Source organism: Dysidea avara, chromosome 2 (genome assembly GCF_963678975.1).
Source record: "Dysidea avara chromosome 2, odDysAvar1.4, whole genome shotgun sequence".
Classification (NCBI taxonomy): Eukaryota; Metazoa; Porifera; class Demospongiae; order Dictyoceratida; family Dysideidae; genus Dysidea; species Dysidea avara.
Window position 1 is genome coordinate 25,958,685 of NC_089273.1, and position 19,816 is coordinate 25,978,500.

Here is a 19,816-nt window from a genome sequence, read left to right on the forward strand (position 1 = left end):
TCACACATACACATACACTTACATACTATAAGCAGACCAAGCAAACATATAGCATATTGAATGTAATATGTGACCAAGCATGTTGTATGTGATATTAAACACTGCTTAAATTTCAGATGGTTGTCAAGTAAATTCAGTTGTTGATGGATCTATCACTTCAATGAATAAGAGCATAACAGTCACTTTCACTTCTGATAGTACAAATCCAAATATATTTTTTGACTGCAGAATACACAAAAGGGACTTTGCGAATTGTAAGTAGATTGATATATTAACACGCCATACAGTGTGTATTGCCTTCTGTAGGCACCAGCCCTCTCACCTATACAGAAGATGATGGTGTGAGAGAAGGAGAAAATATTGTTAGGGTGCGAGCTCAGTGCTCTGGTCAGATCAATGATCGTCCAACACAAGACTTAGACATTGGTATGTTCATGGAATTAGTGTGATATTACTGTAGGTACTATCAATAATTTTGAGCATAACAAGTGCCTGAAACATCAAGTATAATGCTAGCTACATAATAGGTAGACTAATTGTACAATAGTACAGGTACAGGTGTCAAGGAAAAAGTTGATAGAACAATCATATCATTAACTCTAATAGAGTAGTCAGGTATTATTGTTACTATAATTAGTGAATATGTGGATGTTTGGATGACGTGATTGGATTAGGAAATTTTCAATTTGATCAGTTTAAAAAAAATGTATAACACAGTATTGTGTTGCACTTTCAAGCTACTTATGACAAAGGTTATGTTTTTCCAAACTATTTGACAAGTTGGTCACATATTCTGTACATGTATAAGAACTTTTGATCTAAAATGTACTCATTTGTGTTTACTGCTTTCTGCAGACATATGTTGTCCCCTCACTCTTGGAAATGGGACAGTTGATTGTGAGCTAGGGGATAATGGAGGTCCTAATGCTGGAGATAATTGTACTCTGACTTGTGATCGTGGCTACATTTTGGATGGTAGTGACTCCAGGATGTGTACAGATCTTGGGACATGGACTGGTGATGAAACAACATGTACTGCCCGTAAGTATGTATACACGATCGTGTGAAACTTCAAACAAACTGCCAGGTGTATGTTTAGGCATATAGACCTCAAACCACAGGCAGCATATACCTATGCATAACTGGGAAGGTAAGTAGGTAAGGATAAGGTAAGCCTGCAGTTAGGTAAATATAATACTCACCTGTGGTTTGAGGCACGTGACACTAATACGTGTCATGCCTATTTGCAGGCTAATAGCCCTATGGTGGGTGGCAGTATGATCAGTCACCCAAGCAAGTGCTGGCAAATAGCCCACCAGCGCCGGGTGACCAATCACCCCTGCCAGTAAGAATCCACACACTGGATTCATACTATAGACATACCTCACAACTTTGATGATGGGTGGCAGCAAGTAACGTTATGAACGGACAAGTCCTAGGGATATGTACAGAAAATGTTTACTGTTACTAAGTCCCACAATCCAATTGATCTTCTATTTCAGTTACTAGAGGATGCCTACAAACAGCTCTACTCTGCCAAATTAATGCAAATTATGCATGAGTTCATTTGTTAAGTTAATTTGTGTGCATTTGATGTGTTAGTGTTTCATGTTGTGTATGTTCATTACGAGGCATGCTATACATCATATCAAACAATGCCTATTTGGTGTATTGCACTTGTTATATATACACCTCTCCTCCTTACTCATTGGAAGTTTACTGTTGATAAGCCCCTCGGCTTTGCCTCAGGGTTTATCAACATCACCAACATTGCATTTCCTCTGACATAGCAGTCGGGATGTATATAAGTGCAATATACCTAGTAGCCATGGTTTATATATTACACACACACACACACTCACACACACACACTCACACACGCACACGCACACGCACACTTACATGCACACGCACACACACACTATATTATTATTACTGTGCAAGACAAAATAGAGCATAAAAGCACACTGTAGTTATAAATTACAAAGTAACACACACACACACATGCACATGCATGCGCACACACATACGCACACACACACATGTACACACACACACATACATGTACACACACACACATGTACACACACACACACATGTACACACACATGTAAACACACACGTGTACACACACACACATGTACACACACATGTACACACACATGTACACACACACACACACACACACACACACACACACACACACACACACACACACACACACACACACACACACACACACACACACACACACACACACACACACACTCACACTCACACTCACATATAGTATATCTATATATATATATATATATATATGCAAACAGAAGGAAAAGTTAGGAATTTTAAGTTGGGATTAGGGATCAAAGAAAAAAGTAGTGAAACAAGGGAATAGCTAAGAAACAGAGTGGTTTTCTATACCTGCAGATACACCACTGGACATTAATTCGTACACTTCAGTCTATAACCATGACTAAATCAGGTCCAATAGTATATCTGCAGGTATAGACAACCTCTCTTGTTTCACTACTTTTAGTTATTCCCTTGTTTCACTACTTCTTTGATCCCTAATCCAACTTAAAATTCCTAATTTTTTTCTAGTTGTTTGTTTACTTTTTAACCCTCAAACCCACAGCCATTTAAAAAAATGCAAGCACTGAAAACGCATTGTCCAGTAAACTGGATTTTAAGCACACCTCTTAAAACAAATTCTCATAGTACAGTGTACAATAACTCTAAGTCCTTGAAATTAGGTTAGGTAATCCTAAGGCTGCAGACATGTTGCTGTCAGACCTTCAGTGCTGGTCACCGTAAAGTGTTAATAATAATAATAATAACGCCTTTTTACTCACTGTAAATTTTTGGTTTAATGGTCCCATCCTCTGTTGCATTCTTCCAACCTAGAACTTTACGCTGTGCATTAAAATTACAATGGAGGTATCTCTTGATTTTCTCTATTCACATTATGATGGATAAAAGGCCATAACTTGGCCGTATATTGTCGTATTGACTTTCTCTTGATGTCATGTTGCTTGTGAAATGCTGATTCAGTTGTTATAATATATTACATGATTTATTTAATGGCCAGCAAACACAGTGACGATACGAAGGTAAAATAAAATAATTCAACACTTTGTAATGGATGAGTTCCTCATTGTATGTTAAAACATTATATACACAGTTAGATAGTTTGCTCCATGCCAATTAATAAAATCTGCACTTCTAAGAGACTGGATGAATGTTTCACAAGATGTGGCTGTTTGAAACCATGCATGTAAATTGGCATAAAGTATTACTTTTTAAGTATTACAAGTTTTTTTTTTTTAATCCAGGTTTCTGTACTATGAGAGTTTAAGGGTTAATAAAACAATTATGACTACTGAACCTGCACATAACCGCATCAAAAGAAAAGAGTGGCACCATTCATGCCATGAAATACTATGACAACTCAAAATTTTATGACCCAAATGTGGTATTCATCAAGCTGTTGTTCAGCATTAGTGTTTACACTCATTAGTCACTACCTTGAATTACAGCAAAATTAATACTGTGAAATGATCCAACAAGTGCTTAATATATTAATATTATAATGAATCTACTACATAAGGTGCATTGTAATGTATATGTATATTTTCTTTACAGCTGACTGTGAAGTTACAATGCTTGATGCCAGTATTTCATCAAATGACTTAACCATAACTGTTGAATTTGCTGCTGATGATTCAAATGCTCTATACGACTGCAAATTGAACAACCGACAATTTGTGGAATGTAAGTAAGGATGTAATGATTGAAACATTTGTGACCATATTTGGAAAAACCAGCCTATGACCACTCAAATGTTTTGTACAGCATTTCAAGCAATATCAGCATTACTGTAATTAATATAAATTCTCTATCTTAAATCTGTGAAATAATCCAACAAGCACATAACTGTCTTTATGGTAACACAGCAAATATGTAGTACAATCCTTATTATTTCACTTGTTACAATAGGGCTAATTTTCTAAAATCTGATCAGTAATGCACAACAATGAACACTGTATTAATGATGGATCAGTGCTAATTTAGGTGAATTATTTTCAGCAAGAGTTGACAATTGAAGAGTGCTAATATCAATGTAGCATGTACGAGGCCTGGAATCAAGTTTAAAATAAAATACTTTACGATCAACTGTTGTTAGACAAATGTTGAATAGTGTGATTATGGTTGAACCAAGAAAGGCAAATGTTTTATTTGTAAATGTAGGGGTAAGATTACACTCTCATTTGCACTAAAATTCTGCTGAATGCAGATACAGTGTAGCAAGACAAACCCCGGTCACAGAGAGACAGAAGTGTGGTCAAGCACTTCTTCTAAAACGTAATTAAATGTTAGAGCAGCCAATGAACTTATACGGATCTTGCATCATTGTCCCAGTTTGGGTAGGAGTGATTTGTAGATTTTAAGACTAAGTCGCTATTTATTTTACTAAAGCATGGCACTATCGATCATCCACCTTTATTTTAAATGGTTACCTAATTGTTGAGGTACTATCACTCAAATTCTGCATTTTCTGTTTAAATTCTTTAACTAGGGGCCATGCTAAAACTAAGCGAGGAATGTCTCAGCTACAGCACATATCTTCCTTTTTGGACCTTACTGGTCATTCTATGATGATACACAAATCTTTTGTTCTCTCCTGTTTGGTACATGGCCACCTACTTGATTTCAATATTGCCAAAAGCACCTTGAGTGTCTGGATGCTCTTTGCAATCAAGTTGCCATTATCTGTCATGTCATCTTTCCATCTCTGGAATCATGCCACTATACTGCAGCAGTTGGACTTGCATAAGTCCGATGGTAAAGGTCGTGATAATTTCCTATCATTTTATCCTCCTCATTTTGATACAAATTCCACCAGGATATCCTCTCACTTGAGTCATTTGTCAAGATCCTGCCCAGCCATATAGATTTTACAATTCAAAATTGCTTTAGAAGTTGCTGGCATGCAATAGTTCCTTTGGTATAGAATACTTTACTTCCTACTTTGCTGCTGCAGGGGCTTGCATTCCATTATGAATTGATACTATTGCCATTATTGTTGCTTATTGTATTACACTGCACTCAATTTATTCATGTATTACACTGCACTCAATTTATTCATGTACACACTTAATATTATGATGTTGTCCTTATAGGTACCAGTCCTTTCACCTATGCTTCACAGCAAGTAAGACCAGGTGATAATCAAGTGAGAGTTAGAGCTAAATGTCCCGGCCAAATTGGTAACTCTGCACTCCAAGTGTTACATATACGTAAGTGTATATATAAGAAATAAACTATTCATATTTATAGTGTGAATAAATATCATGTTGCTTATGCATGCACTTTGGTTTCTCAAACCTAATATGAGTTAATTTTGTAATTGTGACTGGGCCTACGAAAACAGGGCATGTAGCACAAACTACACCCAGTCACACTACAGGTCATATCTCAGTACTGGAACAGAATATTCGCATTTTGTAACTTGCATCATGATGCCAACTAAATGCTTACTAAGCGCTGAAAATTGCATTGCCATAGCATAATGGTACAAAAAGTTATGAGTGATGGAAGTTTGAAAAAGTAGGCAAAAATCATGTGCCCACATGCCCTATTTTCACTGGCCCAGCTGCATTTATAATGTCTTCCTGCAACTATATACGTAGTTAAATGATGTGAGCACTTTTAGATGACCAGCAAATTGTGGGAATGTAAGCTACATAAGATGATTGCATGTAACAATCTGACTGCAATAATTGCATGTAAGTATGTAGGACATTTTACCTGCTAAATAGATTATCCAGCGATTTGTGATAGTAAGCAGCTAAAGTTTTCTCTACATAGAAGTTAGTGATAGCAGTCCGAATTGCTTGATGGGTAGTATTTTATATAATAGTTAGACATAGAAACACAGAGTTCTACGGAGCTTAGAAACCCAAAAGGCCCTGTGTTGTGGTGCACAAGCGAAGCAAGGGTGCTACTATAGGGCCTGAGGGTTTCTAATTTCTGTAGAACCCTGTGTTTCGATGTCTAACTAATTTAGACCACAGCTCGTTCATGTACCTTCGCTGCTGCTTGTTGTACCTTTCCAGCTGTTTGTAACACGAGAAATGTAGCGTTGGTAAGTATAACAAGCCCCCTGTAATTTGTAACGGCACTTACTGTCCAGTTAAACGTCCATGCGTTGCCAATGTTACAGGCGTGTAATTGTCGTGTTTTATATTGCCCCAGAGACAGGAATCATGAACAAGGGATCTACAGAATTTAGATACCTGTAAGTTGCCAATGAAATTCGCGTATTTCAACTTACTGTAGTATAATTCAAGCACAAACCACGCTTACAGGATAGGTATAAACCATGATCAATAAGTTGGGTTCAAAACGTGTACACATTATTTTAGAAAGAATAAAGTACGCTATGTAACTAGCTGGTGTGACCTTTAAGTCATGGACTCTACTATAGCTGTAATACAGTTTTCAGTGAATCTTCTCTACACATGGCCTTGAACGCTCTGTAAAAGATGAATATAAATATATGCATGTGGAAGCTCTCAATCAAATTCCACAGTAGTTAGTTTATGTTGTGAGCATTATTTTGGCAATATGGCTAGAGTTAGGTGAGTAAGCAGCAAAAAACAGGCAATGAAACAGCACTTCGGCTTGATATAGACAGACTGAAGATGATTATTTAGAAACATAGAAAGTACTATGCTTAGATTAGCTACTGCTCTAGAACCCACTAGAACCCAGGGTTTGGCTCATGTTGTTTAATATGGGTTTGTTTATAAGGAGCTTCATACTGCACTTTATAATATCATAGAAATATGTGAACCACTCACTCTTGACGATGGAATGATTGATTGTGACTATGGAGACAATGGAGGTCCTAATGCTGGGGACATGTGTAGTTTTACATGCGATGCTGGATTTGATCTAAGTGGAAGTGATTCTAGGACATGTTATGAAAATGGAACATGGAGTGGGGAAATTTCCATGTGTACCGCTAGTAAGTTATTCAGTGATGGCTTTGTGTGTATGAATGTACATGTAGTATGAGGTGATCTCTAGTCAGTTTGTACTTTCATAACTGTTGGTTTCTCTTTAAGTTGTGCTGTTGCCAAAACAATTAGTAGTGTTGAATAGCTCGGCAATAGCTGTTAATCTAAATTGTTTTGATATCAGCATGAATATGTGAGTTAAGATGTTCCTAAAACATCATAAACAGCTAGTATTGGACAAGTACAAGATGTAATCAAACTTGTTGTTCCAGTAATAAAGTTAATAAAGCCATTGGGAGTGCACACATGTTCACATGTTTGATATTACTGTTATTAATGAGGCTTGGGTGAATGTGAACAAAATTGTAGTTAGTATCCCTGTTGTTTTGTAGTCAATCCCATTAAATGTTACTTATTAAAATTTACTTGTAAATAACAATAGTGACTTTCACCAAATATGCTATACCATATTCAATTACTTTTATTACTGTGCACATCGCTTCTATACAATTCAAAGATGTCCAATATGCTGTAGTTTTTAATAAAATAATTGTGCAGGCGATCAGTGCTTCTTCTCATTCTGATCATGTCAATTTAACATAGGCCAGAGTGATCCATGGGTAATATCTTCAATTTTTATGCATACACATATCTTGCCATTGAGGAATATAACTGCTACAATGTACACTGTAGGTCAATTATCAGACAACAGATGTCCACTACTTCCTGACCCAGATGATGGAAATGTTACATGTTCACTAGCACGTGATGATGTTCCTGCTGATGGAGAATCTTGTGGTATCACATGTGATAGTGGCTTTGATCTGTCTGGTAGCTCCAGTAGGACTTGTCAGATACAGAGTGGTAGAGGCAGGTGGACTGGCACTGCAGCAACTTGTAGAGGTATGTATTCTGGTACTAGTAGTTGTATATACATTAGCTACTGCATAGCAAGATTAGTACAGTACATTTTATTTATTTACAATGCAAGCTTCAACTTACTACTCCCTTAACTGGTTTTTTGGGGTAATAATTATTGGTAGGAAGACGGTGATACCTGTCTACTAATAACACCTTGGGACTGACCAAAGTGTCCTGATTGTCAAAGTGTTCTGATTTTCCAGGTCAGTTTACACACTAAGGGATATTTTGGAACCATTACCAAGTGTCCAGATTATACAGGTGTCTTCATTTTCAAGTGTCCTGATTACATGTAGCAGGTTCCACTGTATGCAGTGTAATAAGATCCATACTGTAATAATTTGGAATTTTATATGTATATTATGCTAGTAGCAGTCATTGTATAAAAAGTGCTAAATATGAGGTACAGTATAGTGTAACGGGGGAATTTTGACAGTTCATCAATTTCTAGTTTTATACTATTACTAGAATGGTAAGGCTTTATATGTGACCAAATTTTGGAAAATCACCCTTATTGTCACACCTGAAACAATTAGAATTTTTGAAACTAGCATGGTGCTGTTAATAGCAGAAAACACTTTTCAAATATTTCTAAAATTTCTCTTGAAATTCAAGGTATTTGTGGTTTTAAGGGTAGGAATTTAACTTATAATGCTGTGTTTCAGAACTTAATATTTAATGCGTTGAATGCGCAATTATGCACCCATAAGGATGATTTTCCAAACTTCGGTCACATAATATCATAGTTTCATAGATCTACGTACGGTGGAACCTCCCTTAACTGGACCTCTATTTATCCAGGCACCTCCATTGTCCAGACAGCCCAAATTGGTCATGTGGCTTGTAGTTTATTGACCAATGAAGTTTTGTTTAGATGAAAGCACAAGGAGGGAACCTAAAGGTTGCTGTTTACCTGTTTATTGGCTTGTTTATTCTACTAATAATAACTACCACTTAGTTGCTAGGTGATAATGCATTTTTACAGCCCAGGGGAGTGACCATGAATACTCTGTAGTGACTTCCCCCTCTGCCCACTAAACTGCATAGCACTAACTGATAACAATAACAACATTACTTGTATTTAAGTTAGTCACTTTAGCATAATAGCATGTTACGGACATTTCTGAGATACGGACAGTAGTATGTACCAGACTTCCCGGATAAGAGAGGTTCCACTGTACATGGAAATTCTAGAACATTCTTTTTAGAAGTGCTCAGAAAAGTGTGTGCTCTATTAGAGTACTATCCACCACATTGTAATGATTCCTGCTAGCTTGTAACTCTTAACTTGTTATACACTGTCATTTTTGTTTGACATTATTCATCATCGGTGATTCTGTAAACATTGTATGAAAGGAAAGAATGGAGCAGAGGCAGCTATGATTGTGTAACAAAACATGTGCAATTGCTATAATATAACAAGCAATGTACTGTAGCCATTTCATGTGGTTTTTGGCTATGTTCTGCCTGTTACACAGCCCTGCACACAGAGAACAACATATGAAGCTATCCTACATCATATCTGCCCACTTCTACTGTTGGAGGAATGATACAAAAATTACAGAGAATTTCTGCATGATAGGCAACACAATTCCATTGGTGCACTACCACGAACTGACAGCTTATACTGTAAGTGAAAACTAATGGGACACAAAGGAGGACAAAATTAATTTCATGCATAAAATGCATGTACTGTGGTGTGCTAAAAGGCATTTGTTGGGCTTTAGTGATGTCCAACTGTGAATTCAATGTATCAGACTGATAGTCTGAAACATCAGTTCTGCAGAAAAAAAATTCCACTGTTTTTAGCAAAGCTTTGAAAGTGTTTCAGGCAAACTGAAGGCACTTTTGGGCATGATTATTATATTCCTGACCAAACTGTGTTTTCCTTATGTCCTAAGTATATCAATGTGAAGTTGTTCACTAAAAATACCTTTTGGCATCATAATTAAATTAAAGATGCTTCAAACACTGTATATATTAGAAATATATTGTATATTAAGGTTATACATCTTTGGTTTGTTGAATTGTAGGAAAGCCTTTTGTTCAATAAATAAAATAACAAAATAATTAGTGTTTATATTTGTTGTCTTACTCAAGGTTGTTCACTCACCTCAATCAGTGCTGATGCTCAAGTGTCACAAAATGATGTGACGGTCACATTTTCTGCTGATCCATCTCATTCTGAAACTATGTTTGAATGTAGATTGGACAGGAAGAGATACAAGAGTTGTAAGTGATAATTATTATATATGTTAAATTACTGATTCAGGATACATTGAGATGTAATTTTCAAATGTGACTGGATTTAAGATAACCCAGCTTCTAAATCCAAGCTCACTTATTTTGCTTGTAGGCAGGTGGCAAGTTCCATTGTTCCATTATGTTGACACTCTAACTGTATTAAAGAGTGCGGAAAAAAGTTGTGAAGTCAAAGGTGGCAGCCATGAAATGGTGTAGATGATAATAATGCTTTGTGCATTATTAAAAATTATATACATTTACATCATTGCAGCCATTTCATGTATGAACACAACTATGACTGGTATAGAGTTGTGTCTGATAAGAGCCCAGACTAAAACTAAAATACTGTAATTTATTGGAACTTTCTGGCTTCACAAAAAAGCTACATGGACATGCAGTGGAAGGGAAATAAGAAATCAATTTGGAGGGATGTTAGCAATAAAAAACTGGTAATTTATGAATTACAATATAATTATAAATATAAGGAATTACATGTGTATGCAGTTAATAATACAAAATGATGAACTTTAAAATATTTAATAATCTTATCAAGGAATTACAGTAACACCTGGTTTTGAGAATTAGTATAACATTGACTTGTATCTCTTCTTCTAAGTCATCACTACTGTCAATAATGATTTTTTTTGCACTTTGTAAAGGCACGAGCCCTGTGACCTATAACAATTTGTCAAGGAGACGTCATGCTGTCATTGTGAGGGGGAGATGTCCTGGTGACGACAGTTTATACAAAAGAACAAAGGTCCAGTTTAGGATCCGTCGTGGTAGTCAGAACTAAGGAAGTTCAACTACAACTGGAGGAACTGTACACACATTTGACAACAGTAGCATTTTTGTTACACTTTGTTAGATTGAACTATTACATTAGAATTAGCAAACATGTACAAAATGTAAGCTCAGTTTGTGAATGTATGTAGTTTTTGACGCATAAAATTTTGCAATGTTAAATTACACCTGAAACACCTCATAATTTATCGAGAGCAGTATAACTGGATAACTAAGTCTTTACAGTACAATCATATTAGCAATTCACTGATATAAAAAAGTTGTGGAACAAGCTACTATACTGTATGTGAATATTTGAGCATGTACGGTAGATGTCTGAAAGCACGTACACAATTTTAGCTAGGCCTGAGTCAAATATGCTCTAAATTTTGTCCAAAATGCTTGGATTGCTTTCAGGAAATTCCCAAAATTTTCACCTATTATGCTCATTCAATGTTCCCATTATGCTTGCATAATGCACCTAGGTTAGCAATATTTCTTGCAATTATTTTGGAACATTTTAAGTGACTGTTCTATTAGAGAGTATCGATCTAAGGAGCTATGTACAATGCACTATTGCAGTTTGCAGATTCCACTGATTATCAATCTATTTTCATGAAATTAAACTCCATAGTTTGAAATATCCAACTAGCATTGTGCTGTAATAGCACTCCAGCCTAGTGATGTGTGATATGTGATTATATCAAAATACCATGATAAAATTTTTTATATCGCGCATATCGTGATATGATATAGAAATTATCATGATATAAGCCTAGGTATAGATTTTAGCTATAATCAGAGAAAAATGTACTCCAGATGTCATTGTACATTTTTTTTATAAAGGAGCTTGCAATGTTGTATGCTAGTCATGTACTGTGTTGTATTGTACTTCTAGTACATCAGTGCTACAAGTGTCATCAGTGTAAATACAGTAGCTGAGTGATGAGTTGTATATCGTGATAGATATCATCTAATTCAAAACAGCCAAGCTGTAAAAAAAGAGTGCGGCCCTGAGAAAGGCTATGGTGAAAAAAGATGTGAAATCCAAGGTGGCGGCCAAGAAATGGCTGTGATGGTAGGTTAATGGTAAAAATTTTAATAACAACAATTCAGGTGAATTTGGTGCCGCTTGGTCTTGGCACAAAATTCACCTGAATTGTCATTATTAAAATTTTTACCATTAACCTACCATCACAGCCATTTCTTGGCCGCCACCTTGGATTTCACATCTTTTTTCACCATAGCCTTTCTCAGGGCCGCACTCTTTTTTTACAGCTTGGCTGTTTTGGATTAGATTTCACTTCTTTTTGTATTTGTATACCCCAAAGCCGGCCATAAAGCCGGCCTATGGCCGGCTTTAGGGCTTTTTAACCTGTCATTTTTTCTTTACTACAGGAAGAAGAAAAGATGAAGCAGGGTGATTTCTTTGTAGCTAACCTCTCTGCAAGGTGATCCTTCTTACTGATCTCTCTACCGGATGACTTGTTTGTAGCTGAACTCTCTACAGGGTGATTTGTTTGTAGCTGAACTCTCTACAATGTAACTTCTTCTAGCTGAACTCTCTACGGGTGGCTTGTTTCTAGCTGATCTCTCTACAGGGTGACTTGTTTCTAGCTGAACTCTCTACAGGGTGATTTGTTTGTAGCTGAACTCTCTACAAGGTAACTTCTTCTAGCTGATCTTTCTACAGGGTGATTTGTTTGTAGCTGAATTCTCTACAGGGTGATTTGTTTGCAGCTAAACTGCTACAATGTAACTTCTTCTAGCTGAACTCTCTACGGGTGGCTTGTTTCTAGCTGATCTCTCTACAGGGTGACTTGATTCTAGCTGAACTCTCTACAGGGTAATTTGTTTGTTGCTGAACTCTCTACAATGTAACTTCTTCTAGCTGATCTTTCTACAAGGTGATTTGTTTGTAGCTGAATTCTCTACAGGGCAATTTGTTTGCAGCTGAACTCTCTACATGGTAGTTTCTTTTTAGCTGAACTCTCTACAATGTGACTTCTTCTAGCTGAACTCTCTACAGGGTGACTTGTTTCTAGCTGATCTCTCTACAGGGTGACTTGTTTCTAGTTGAACTCTCTACAGGGTGATTTGTTTGTAGCTGAACTCTCTACAAGGTAACTTCTTCTAGCTGATCTTTCTACAGAGTGATGTGTTTGTCTCTACAGGGCAATTTGTTTGCAGCTGAACTCTCTACATGGTAGTTTCTTTGTAGCTGAACTCTCTACAATGTAACTTCTTCTAGCTGAACTCTCTACGGGTGACTTGTTTCTAGCTGATCTCTCTATAGGGTGACTTGTTTCTAGCTGAACTCTCTACAGGGTGATTTGTTTGTAGCTGAACTCTCTACAAGGTAACTTCTTCTAGCTGATCTTTCTACAGGGTGATTTGTTTGTCTCTACAGGGAAATTTGTTTGCAGCTGAACTCTCTACATGGTAGTTTCTTTGTAGCTGAACTCTCTACAATGTAACTTCTTCTAGCTGAACTCTCTACAGGGTGACTTGTTTGTAGCTGAACCCTCTACAGGGTGATTTGTTTGTTGCTAAACTCTCTACAAGGTAACTTCTTCTAGCTGATCTTTCTACAAGCTGATTTGTCTGTAGCTGAATTCTCTACAGTGCAATTTGTTTGCTGCTGAACTCTCTACATGGTAGTTTCTTTGTATCTGAACTCTCTACAATGTGACTTCTTCTAGCTGAACTCTCTACAGGGTGACTTGTTTCTAGCTGAACTCTCTACAAGGTAACTTCTTCTAGCTGAACTTTCTACAGGGTGATTTCTTTGTAGCTGAATTGTCTACAGGGCAATTTGTTTGCAGTTGAACTCTGTACATGGTAGTTTCTTTGTAGCTGAACTCTCTATAATGTAACTTCTTCTAGCTGAACTCTCTACAGGGTGACTTGTTTCTAGCTGATCTCTCTACAATGTAACTTCTTCTAGCTGAACTCTCTACAGGGTGACTTGTTTCTAGCTGAACTCTCTACAGGGTGATTTGTTTGTAGCTGAACTCTCTACAAGGTAACTTCTTCTAGCTGATCTTTCTACAAGCTGATTTGTCTGTAGCTGAATTCTCTACAGGGAAATTTATTTGCTGCTGAACTCTCTACATGGTAGTTTCTTTGTAGCTGAACTCTCTACAATGTGACTTCTTCTAGCTGAACTCTCTACAGGATGACTTGTTTCTAGCTGAACTCTCTACAAGGTAACTTATTCTAGCTGAACTTTCTACAGGGTGATTTCTTTGTAGCTGAATTGTCTACAGGGCAATTTGTTTGCAGTTGAACTCTGTACATGGTAGTTTCTTTGTAGCTGAACTCTCTATAATGTAACTTCTTCTAGCTGAACTCTCTACAGGGTGACTTGTTTCTAGCTGATCTCTCTACAATGTAACTTCTTCTAGCTGAACTCTCTACAGGGTGACTTGTTTCTAGCTGAACTCTCTACAGGGTGATTTGTTTGTAGCTGAACTCTCTACAAGGTAACTTCTTCTAGCTGATCTTTCTACAAGCTGATTTGTCTGTAGCTGAATTCTCTACAGGGCAATTTGTTTGCTGCTGAACTCTGTACATGGTAGTTCTTTGTAGCTGAACTCTTTACAATGTAACTTCTTCTAGCTGAACTCTCTACAGGGTGACTTGTTTCTAGCTGAACTCTCTACAAGGTAACTTCTTCTAGCTGAACTTTCTACAGGGTGATTTCTTTGTAGCTGAATTGTCTACAGGGAAATTTGTTTGCAGTTGAACTCTGTACATGGTAGTTTCTTTGTAGCTGAACTCTCTATAATGTAAATTCTTCTAGCTGAACTCTCTACAGGGTGACTTGTTTCTAGCTGATCTCTCTACAATGTAACTTCTTCTAGCTGAACTCTCTACAGGGTGACTTGTTTCTAGCTGAACTCTCTACAGGGTGATTTGTTTGTAGCTGAACTCTCTACAAGGTAACTTCTTCTAGCTGATCTTTCTACAAGGTGATTTGTCTGTAGCTGAATTTTCTCTACAGGGAAATTTGTTTGCTGCTGAACTCTGTACATGGTAGTTTCTTTGTAGCTGAACTTTCTACAATGTAACTTCTTCTAGCTGAACTCTCTACAGGATGACTTGTTTCTAGCTGAACTCTCTACAAGGTAACTTATTCTAGCTGAACTTTCTACAGGGTGATTTCTTTGTAGCTGAATTGTCTACAGGGCAATTTGTTTGCAGTTGAACTCTGTACATGGTAGTTTCTTTGTAGCTGAACTCTCTATAATGTAACTTCTTCTAGCTGAACTCTCTACAGGGTGACTTGTTTCTAGCTGATCTCTCTACAATGTAACTTCTTCTAGCTGAACTCTCTACAGGGTGACTTGTTTCTAGCTGAACTCTCTACAGGGTGATTTGTTTGTAGCTGAACTCTCTACAAGGTAACTTCTTCTAGCTGATCTTTCTACAAGCTGATTTGTCTGTAGCTGAATTCTCTACAGGGCAATTTGTTTGCTGCTGAACTCTGTACATGGTAGTTCTTTGTAGCTGAACTCTTTACAATGTAACTTCTTCTAGCTGAACTCTCTACAGGGTGACTTGTTTCTAGCTGAACTCTCTACAAGGTAACTTCTTCTAGCTGAACTTTCTACAGGGTGATTTCTTTGTAGCTGAATTGTCTACAGGGCAATTTGTTTGCAGTTGAACTCTGTACATGGTAGTTTCTTTGTAGCTGAACTCTCTATAATGTAAATTCTTCTAGCTGAACTCTCTACAGGGTGACTTGTTTCTAGCTGATCTCTCTACAATGTAACTTCTTCTAGCTGAACTCTCTACAGGGTGACTTGTTTCTAGCTGAACTCTCTACAGGGTGATTTGTTTGTAGCTGAACTCTCTACAAGGTAACTTCTTCTAGCTGATCTTTCTACAAGGTGATTTGTCTGTAGCTGAATTTTCTCTACAGGGAAATTTGTTTGCTGCTGAACTCTGTACATGGTAGTTTCTTTGTAGCTGAACTTTCTACAATGTAACTTCTTCTAGCTGAACTCTCTACAGGATGACTTGTTTCTAGCTGAACTCTCTACAGGGTGATTTGTTTGTAGCTGAATTCTCTACAAGGTAACTTCTTCTAGCTGATCTTTCTACAGGGTGATTTGTTTGTAGCTGAATTCTCTACAGGGCAATTTGTTTGCAGTTGAACTCTGTACATGGTAGTTCTTTGTAGCTGAACTCTCTACAATGTAACTTCTTCTAGCTGAACTCTCTACAGGGTGACTTGTTTCTAGCTGATCTCTCTACAATGTAACTTCTTCTAGCTGAACTCTCTAGAGGGTGACTTGTTTGTAGCTGAACCCTCTACAGGGTGATTTGTTTGCAGCTGAACTCTCTACATGGTAGTTTCTTTGTAACCGAACTCTCTACAATGTAACTTCTTCTAGCTGAACTCTCTACAGGATGACTTGTTTCTAGCTGATCTCTCTACAGGGTGACTTGTCCCTACAGGTGATTTATTTGAGCTGAACTCTCTACATGATGGCTTCTTTGTAGCTGAACTCTCTATTAGGTACCTTCTTCTAGCTGATCTGACTACAGGGTGACTTGTTTGTAGCTGAATTTCCTACAGAATAACTTGCAATGTAATATAACTGAGTAAATTAAACATGCAGCTGAATGCTTTATTAGGGTGACTGTTCTATTAGAGTATCTCGATCTCGCATTTGCTGCACATAGTTGCCTTTCGAATCATAACTCAGTGATTTGTAATCCGATTCTTCTGTACTACTGCAAGAACTTTCTATGATGATTATTCCAGCTACATACTGATTTTCAGCTCGTTGCTCTAAGCGGTTTGCCTGGTAGACACGAAAACTAATAGTTTTTTTATTCATAAAAATCGATCGCGTAATTTTGACACAGGTTGGGTTTTGTGTCATATCTCCATGGTCTTTATCCCGATTCCTTTCAAACCACAAAAAGGCACTCCTACGATGGTTGCTCCATCTACATATCAATTTTCAACTGATTCCTCCAAGGCGTTTACCCTGTAGGCGTGACAGACCTTCGACCTTATTTTACGCAAATAATCGGTCATAACTCCGTGAATGTTCATCGGATTCCTACCAAAGTTGGTACGGAGATCCGCCTTAATGAGCCCTTTAAGTGTGCCAAATTTTAGCCCAATCCGAGCACGCATTCGTGTTTTATGGCGAATTTTGCGAAGTGTGCGAAATAAAGAAGATGAAGAAGAAGAAAAAAACGAAGAAATTAAAACGAAATTTTGTTCGCTCGTATCTCGGAAATGGCTGGAGCGATTTTCTTCAAATTTGGTATGTAGACTCCCCTAACTGGGCGGCACGTCTCTAGCAAATTTGGTTCCAATCGGATAAGGAATCACAGAGCTACATAGGTGTGAAAATTGCGTTTTCTTTCTTCCTGTTAATATACTCACGGTGTGGCGCGCCGGCTTCTTGGGCCGCACGACATACTATTGTGTGTCTTGATATCATGATATTATGTTCTGTGCAATAATCGTGATAGGAAAATATCTTATATCGCACACCACTACTCCAGCCTAGTGAGGCAATTATGCCTGATATATAATTGCCCACTTCAAACAAAGGGTAGCAAAAGTTCACAGCTGTGAATGCATCAAGTAAAAGTCAGGATTTATTCACACTCATTATTTTTTCTCTTTATTTAATAATATCAATACACAATACATTAGCTACACAGTATTAAGTTTTGATGCAATTTTAATGTAGTAATTGATGGTATCAAATAAAATTTTGACTGCATACACATTCTTATTAAATTCTTTATCTATCTTATAATACAAATGGCAGCAACTTTCATATGCTATAGTGCACACACTTGAAATCAAGTTCAACAGATTTGCTACATCATTTACAGCAAGATGCCATTTAGTTTTGCTACAATGTTTACAGCAAGATGCCATTTAGTTTTGCTACAATGTTTACAGCAAGATGCCATTTAGTTTTTGCTGATAGGACCAACCATTCCAAAGGTATGAATATGTGAAAACAACGTACGTATGAAAGTCGAGGTAATGAAGGACAAATTAACTTCAAGAACTTGTTCTCAGGATTTCTAAAACATGTTTTATTCCTGAAATTTACTTGATATGTTCACAGTTATAAACATTTGTTTATAGAATATTAAAAACCCTTAGTGCCCTATACAAATGTAGCTATGGCAAACCCACAAAACACCCATTGAGAAGCCTTATGGGTTTTGCAGGGTGGATATTTTAATCATATTCATGCAGTTTTGGTCCATAGCTATAGATTGATAATTATCATATACTCCAGTTCATGCCTTGGTACACTATAATAGGACTTTCCAGGCAAGGATGTAGTTTCCTCTGTTCTTTCTACATCACAACTAAGCATAAATATGCCAGCAGAATGAAAAACATAATAAAGCCTAATTAAAATTCTACAAATTTACACTAGTTTATAGTGCGCACTAATTAGAATTTGAGCTATTTTCAGTGTATTTTCTATTCTTTTACTTCTTCCTACTCTGAAAGGATATTGCAAAATCTACTCTGAAGAAAATTTAGCCTCACTTATTGTGCACACATTGGCACCAATGGGATATTTATTTGCAATTATCTGTGGGAGGAGTTCCGTTCTTACAAAATTGCCTAAAACAGACATCATTTTCTAATACAACATCTAAATTATAGACAAATTGCACAATTTGCTCTGATAGATTTGTTAAGGTTTTGACAAGTTATCCATGGATATCAAGATTAAGATTTGAAGTAACACCATAAAGTAGATACAAAAAAATCAAAAATACAGAAAAATTCAATGAGTGTCTATTTGAAATGAATTTACTGACACTTCAGAGGGTAGAGCTACTTGGGGTAATTGCATGGTAAAAGTTGTAGATGACTTACTTACTCAACTTCAGTAACAATTGATTCCATTGTTGCAGCACAAATTAAAATGTAAAAATCACATTTGATCAAGTGCATGCTTTGGGAAAATACAGTACAAGTCTCAGCTAATTAAGTCATGTGTCTTGCTAATCATGCAGGTGAAAGTCACAATTGATTGTTATATATTCTTAAAATTACTGCAGAGGTTTCAACTTGCAGGAGAAATGATACATAACTGTTGGTAGTAAAAAGAGACTTAAAGTGTGGGGCCCCTACTGTGTATAAAGTAATGCAAAGAGGTCTCTCAATAGGTCGGGGACTGGACCCGGAGTTCTGGGAAAAAGTTGGCCCAGTTTCTTTCCCCTGTATGGAATGTGTAACTCCAACTGTTAATGACTAAAAAACAGTGGCATAGCTAAGGTGGGGCACATGCCCAACCAATCAGTTCCAGTGCCCTACCAACTCAGGTACTCACCATACATAGCTAGCAATAGCTAAATTGTGCGATACGAGGTGTAATATGAAGCCTCCTACAGCTACCACTGCTTGAAGAGGGCTGTTTTACCCGAAATTTACTATGTAGTAAACTAATAGGTCTCCCTCAGGTTACCGGTGCAGTAAACCAGTGTCAGTTTTACCATGATTAAATCAGCAGTAAATTACAGTACAATTATATTGCATATTTACCAAGTGATAAATCATTGGTTTACTGTTGGAGAAAACCTTCAAGTTATGTGCTGGCAGTTTACCTATAGTAAACCATGGGGTTAGAAAATTTTATTAACTTTATGTTACTATAGTGCTATAATCATTTTATCAAACAGGTCTTGAGCTCCAAAAGGCAAGGCTACCAAACATCCGACACTTACCAATCAAATTACTTTACATGAGTTGTGAGAGTGAATGGATGTCTAAAGCAAGCTTACCAACTTACCGTGTGTCAAATTTGGACATGCCTGAAATTTGGTTGTCACAA

At 37.0% G+C, this 19,816-nt stretch overlaps 1 protein-coding gene across 3 annotated transcripts in view; it reads left to right on the plus strand.

Moving 5' to 3' along the window:
* Positions 1–11,163, plus strand: part of LOC136246962 (SCO-spondin-like) — a 28,140-nt gene extending 16,977 nt beyond the window's left edge. For all 3 annotated transcript variants that reach the window (XM_066038559.1, XM_066038560.1, XM_066038561.1), the window contains 9 exons: positions 117–254; positions 307–426; positions 856–1,041; positions 3,643–3,771; positions 5,181–5,297; positions 6,845–7,030; positions 7,716–7,925; positions 10,044–10,175; positions 10,847–11,163. In XM_066038559.1, the coding sequence (XP_065894631.1) occupies positions 117–254; positions 307–426; positions 856–1,041; positions 3,643–3,771; positions 5,181–5,297; positions 6,845–7,030; positions 7,716–7,925; positions 10,044–10,175; positions 10,847–10,983 (1,355 nt within the window). In that variant the 3' untranslated portion in view covers positions 10,984–11,163. The remainder of the gene's footprint in view (positions 1–116; positions 255–306; positions 427–855; positions 1,042–3,642; positions 3,772–5,180; positions 5,298–6,844; positions 7,031–7,715; positions 7,926–10,043; positions 10,176–10,846) is intronic.
* Positions 11,164–19,816: the final 8,653 nt, after the last annotated feature.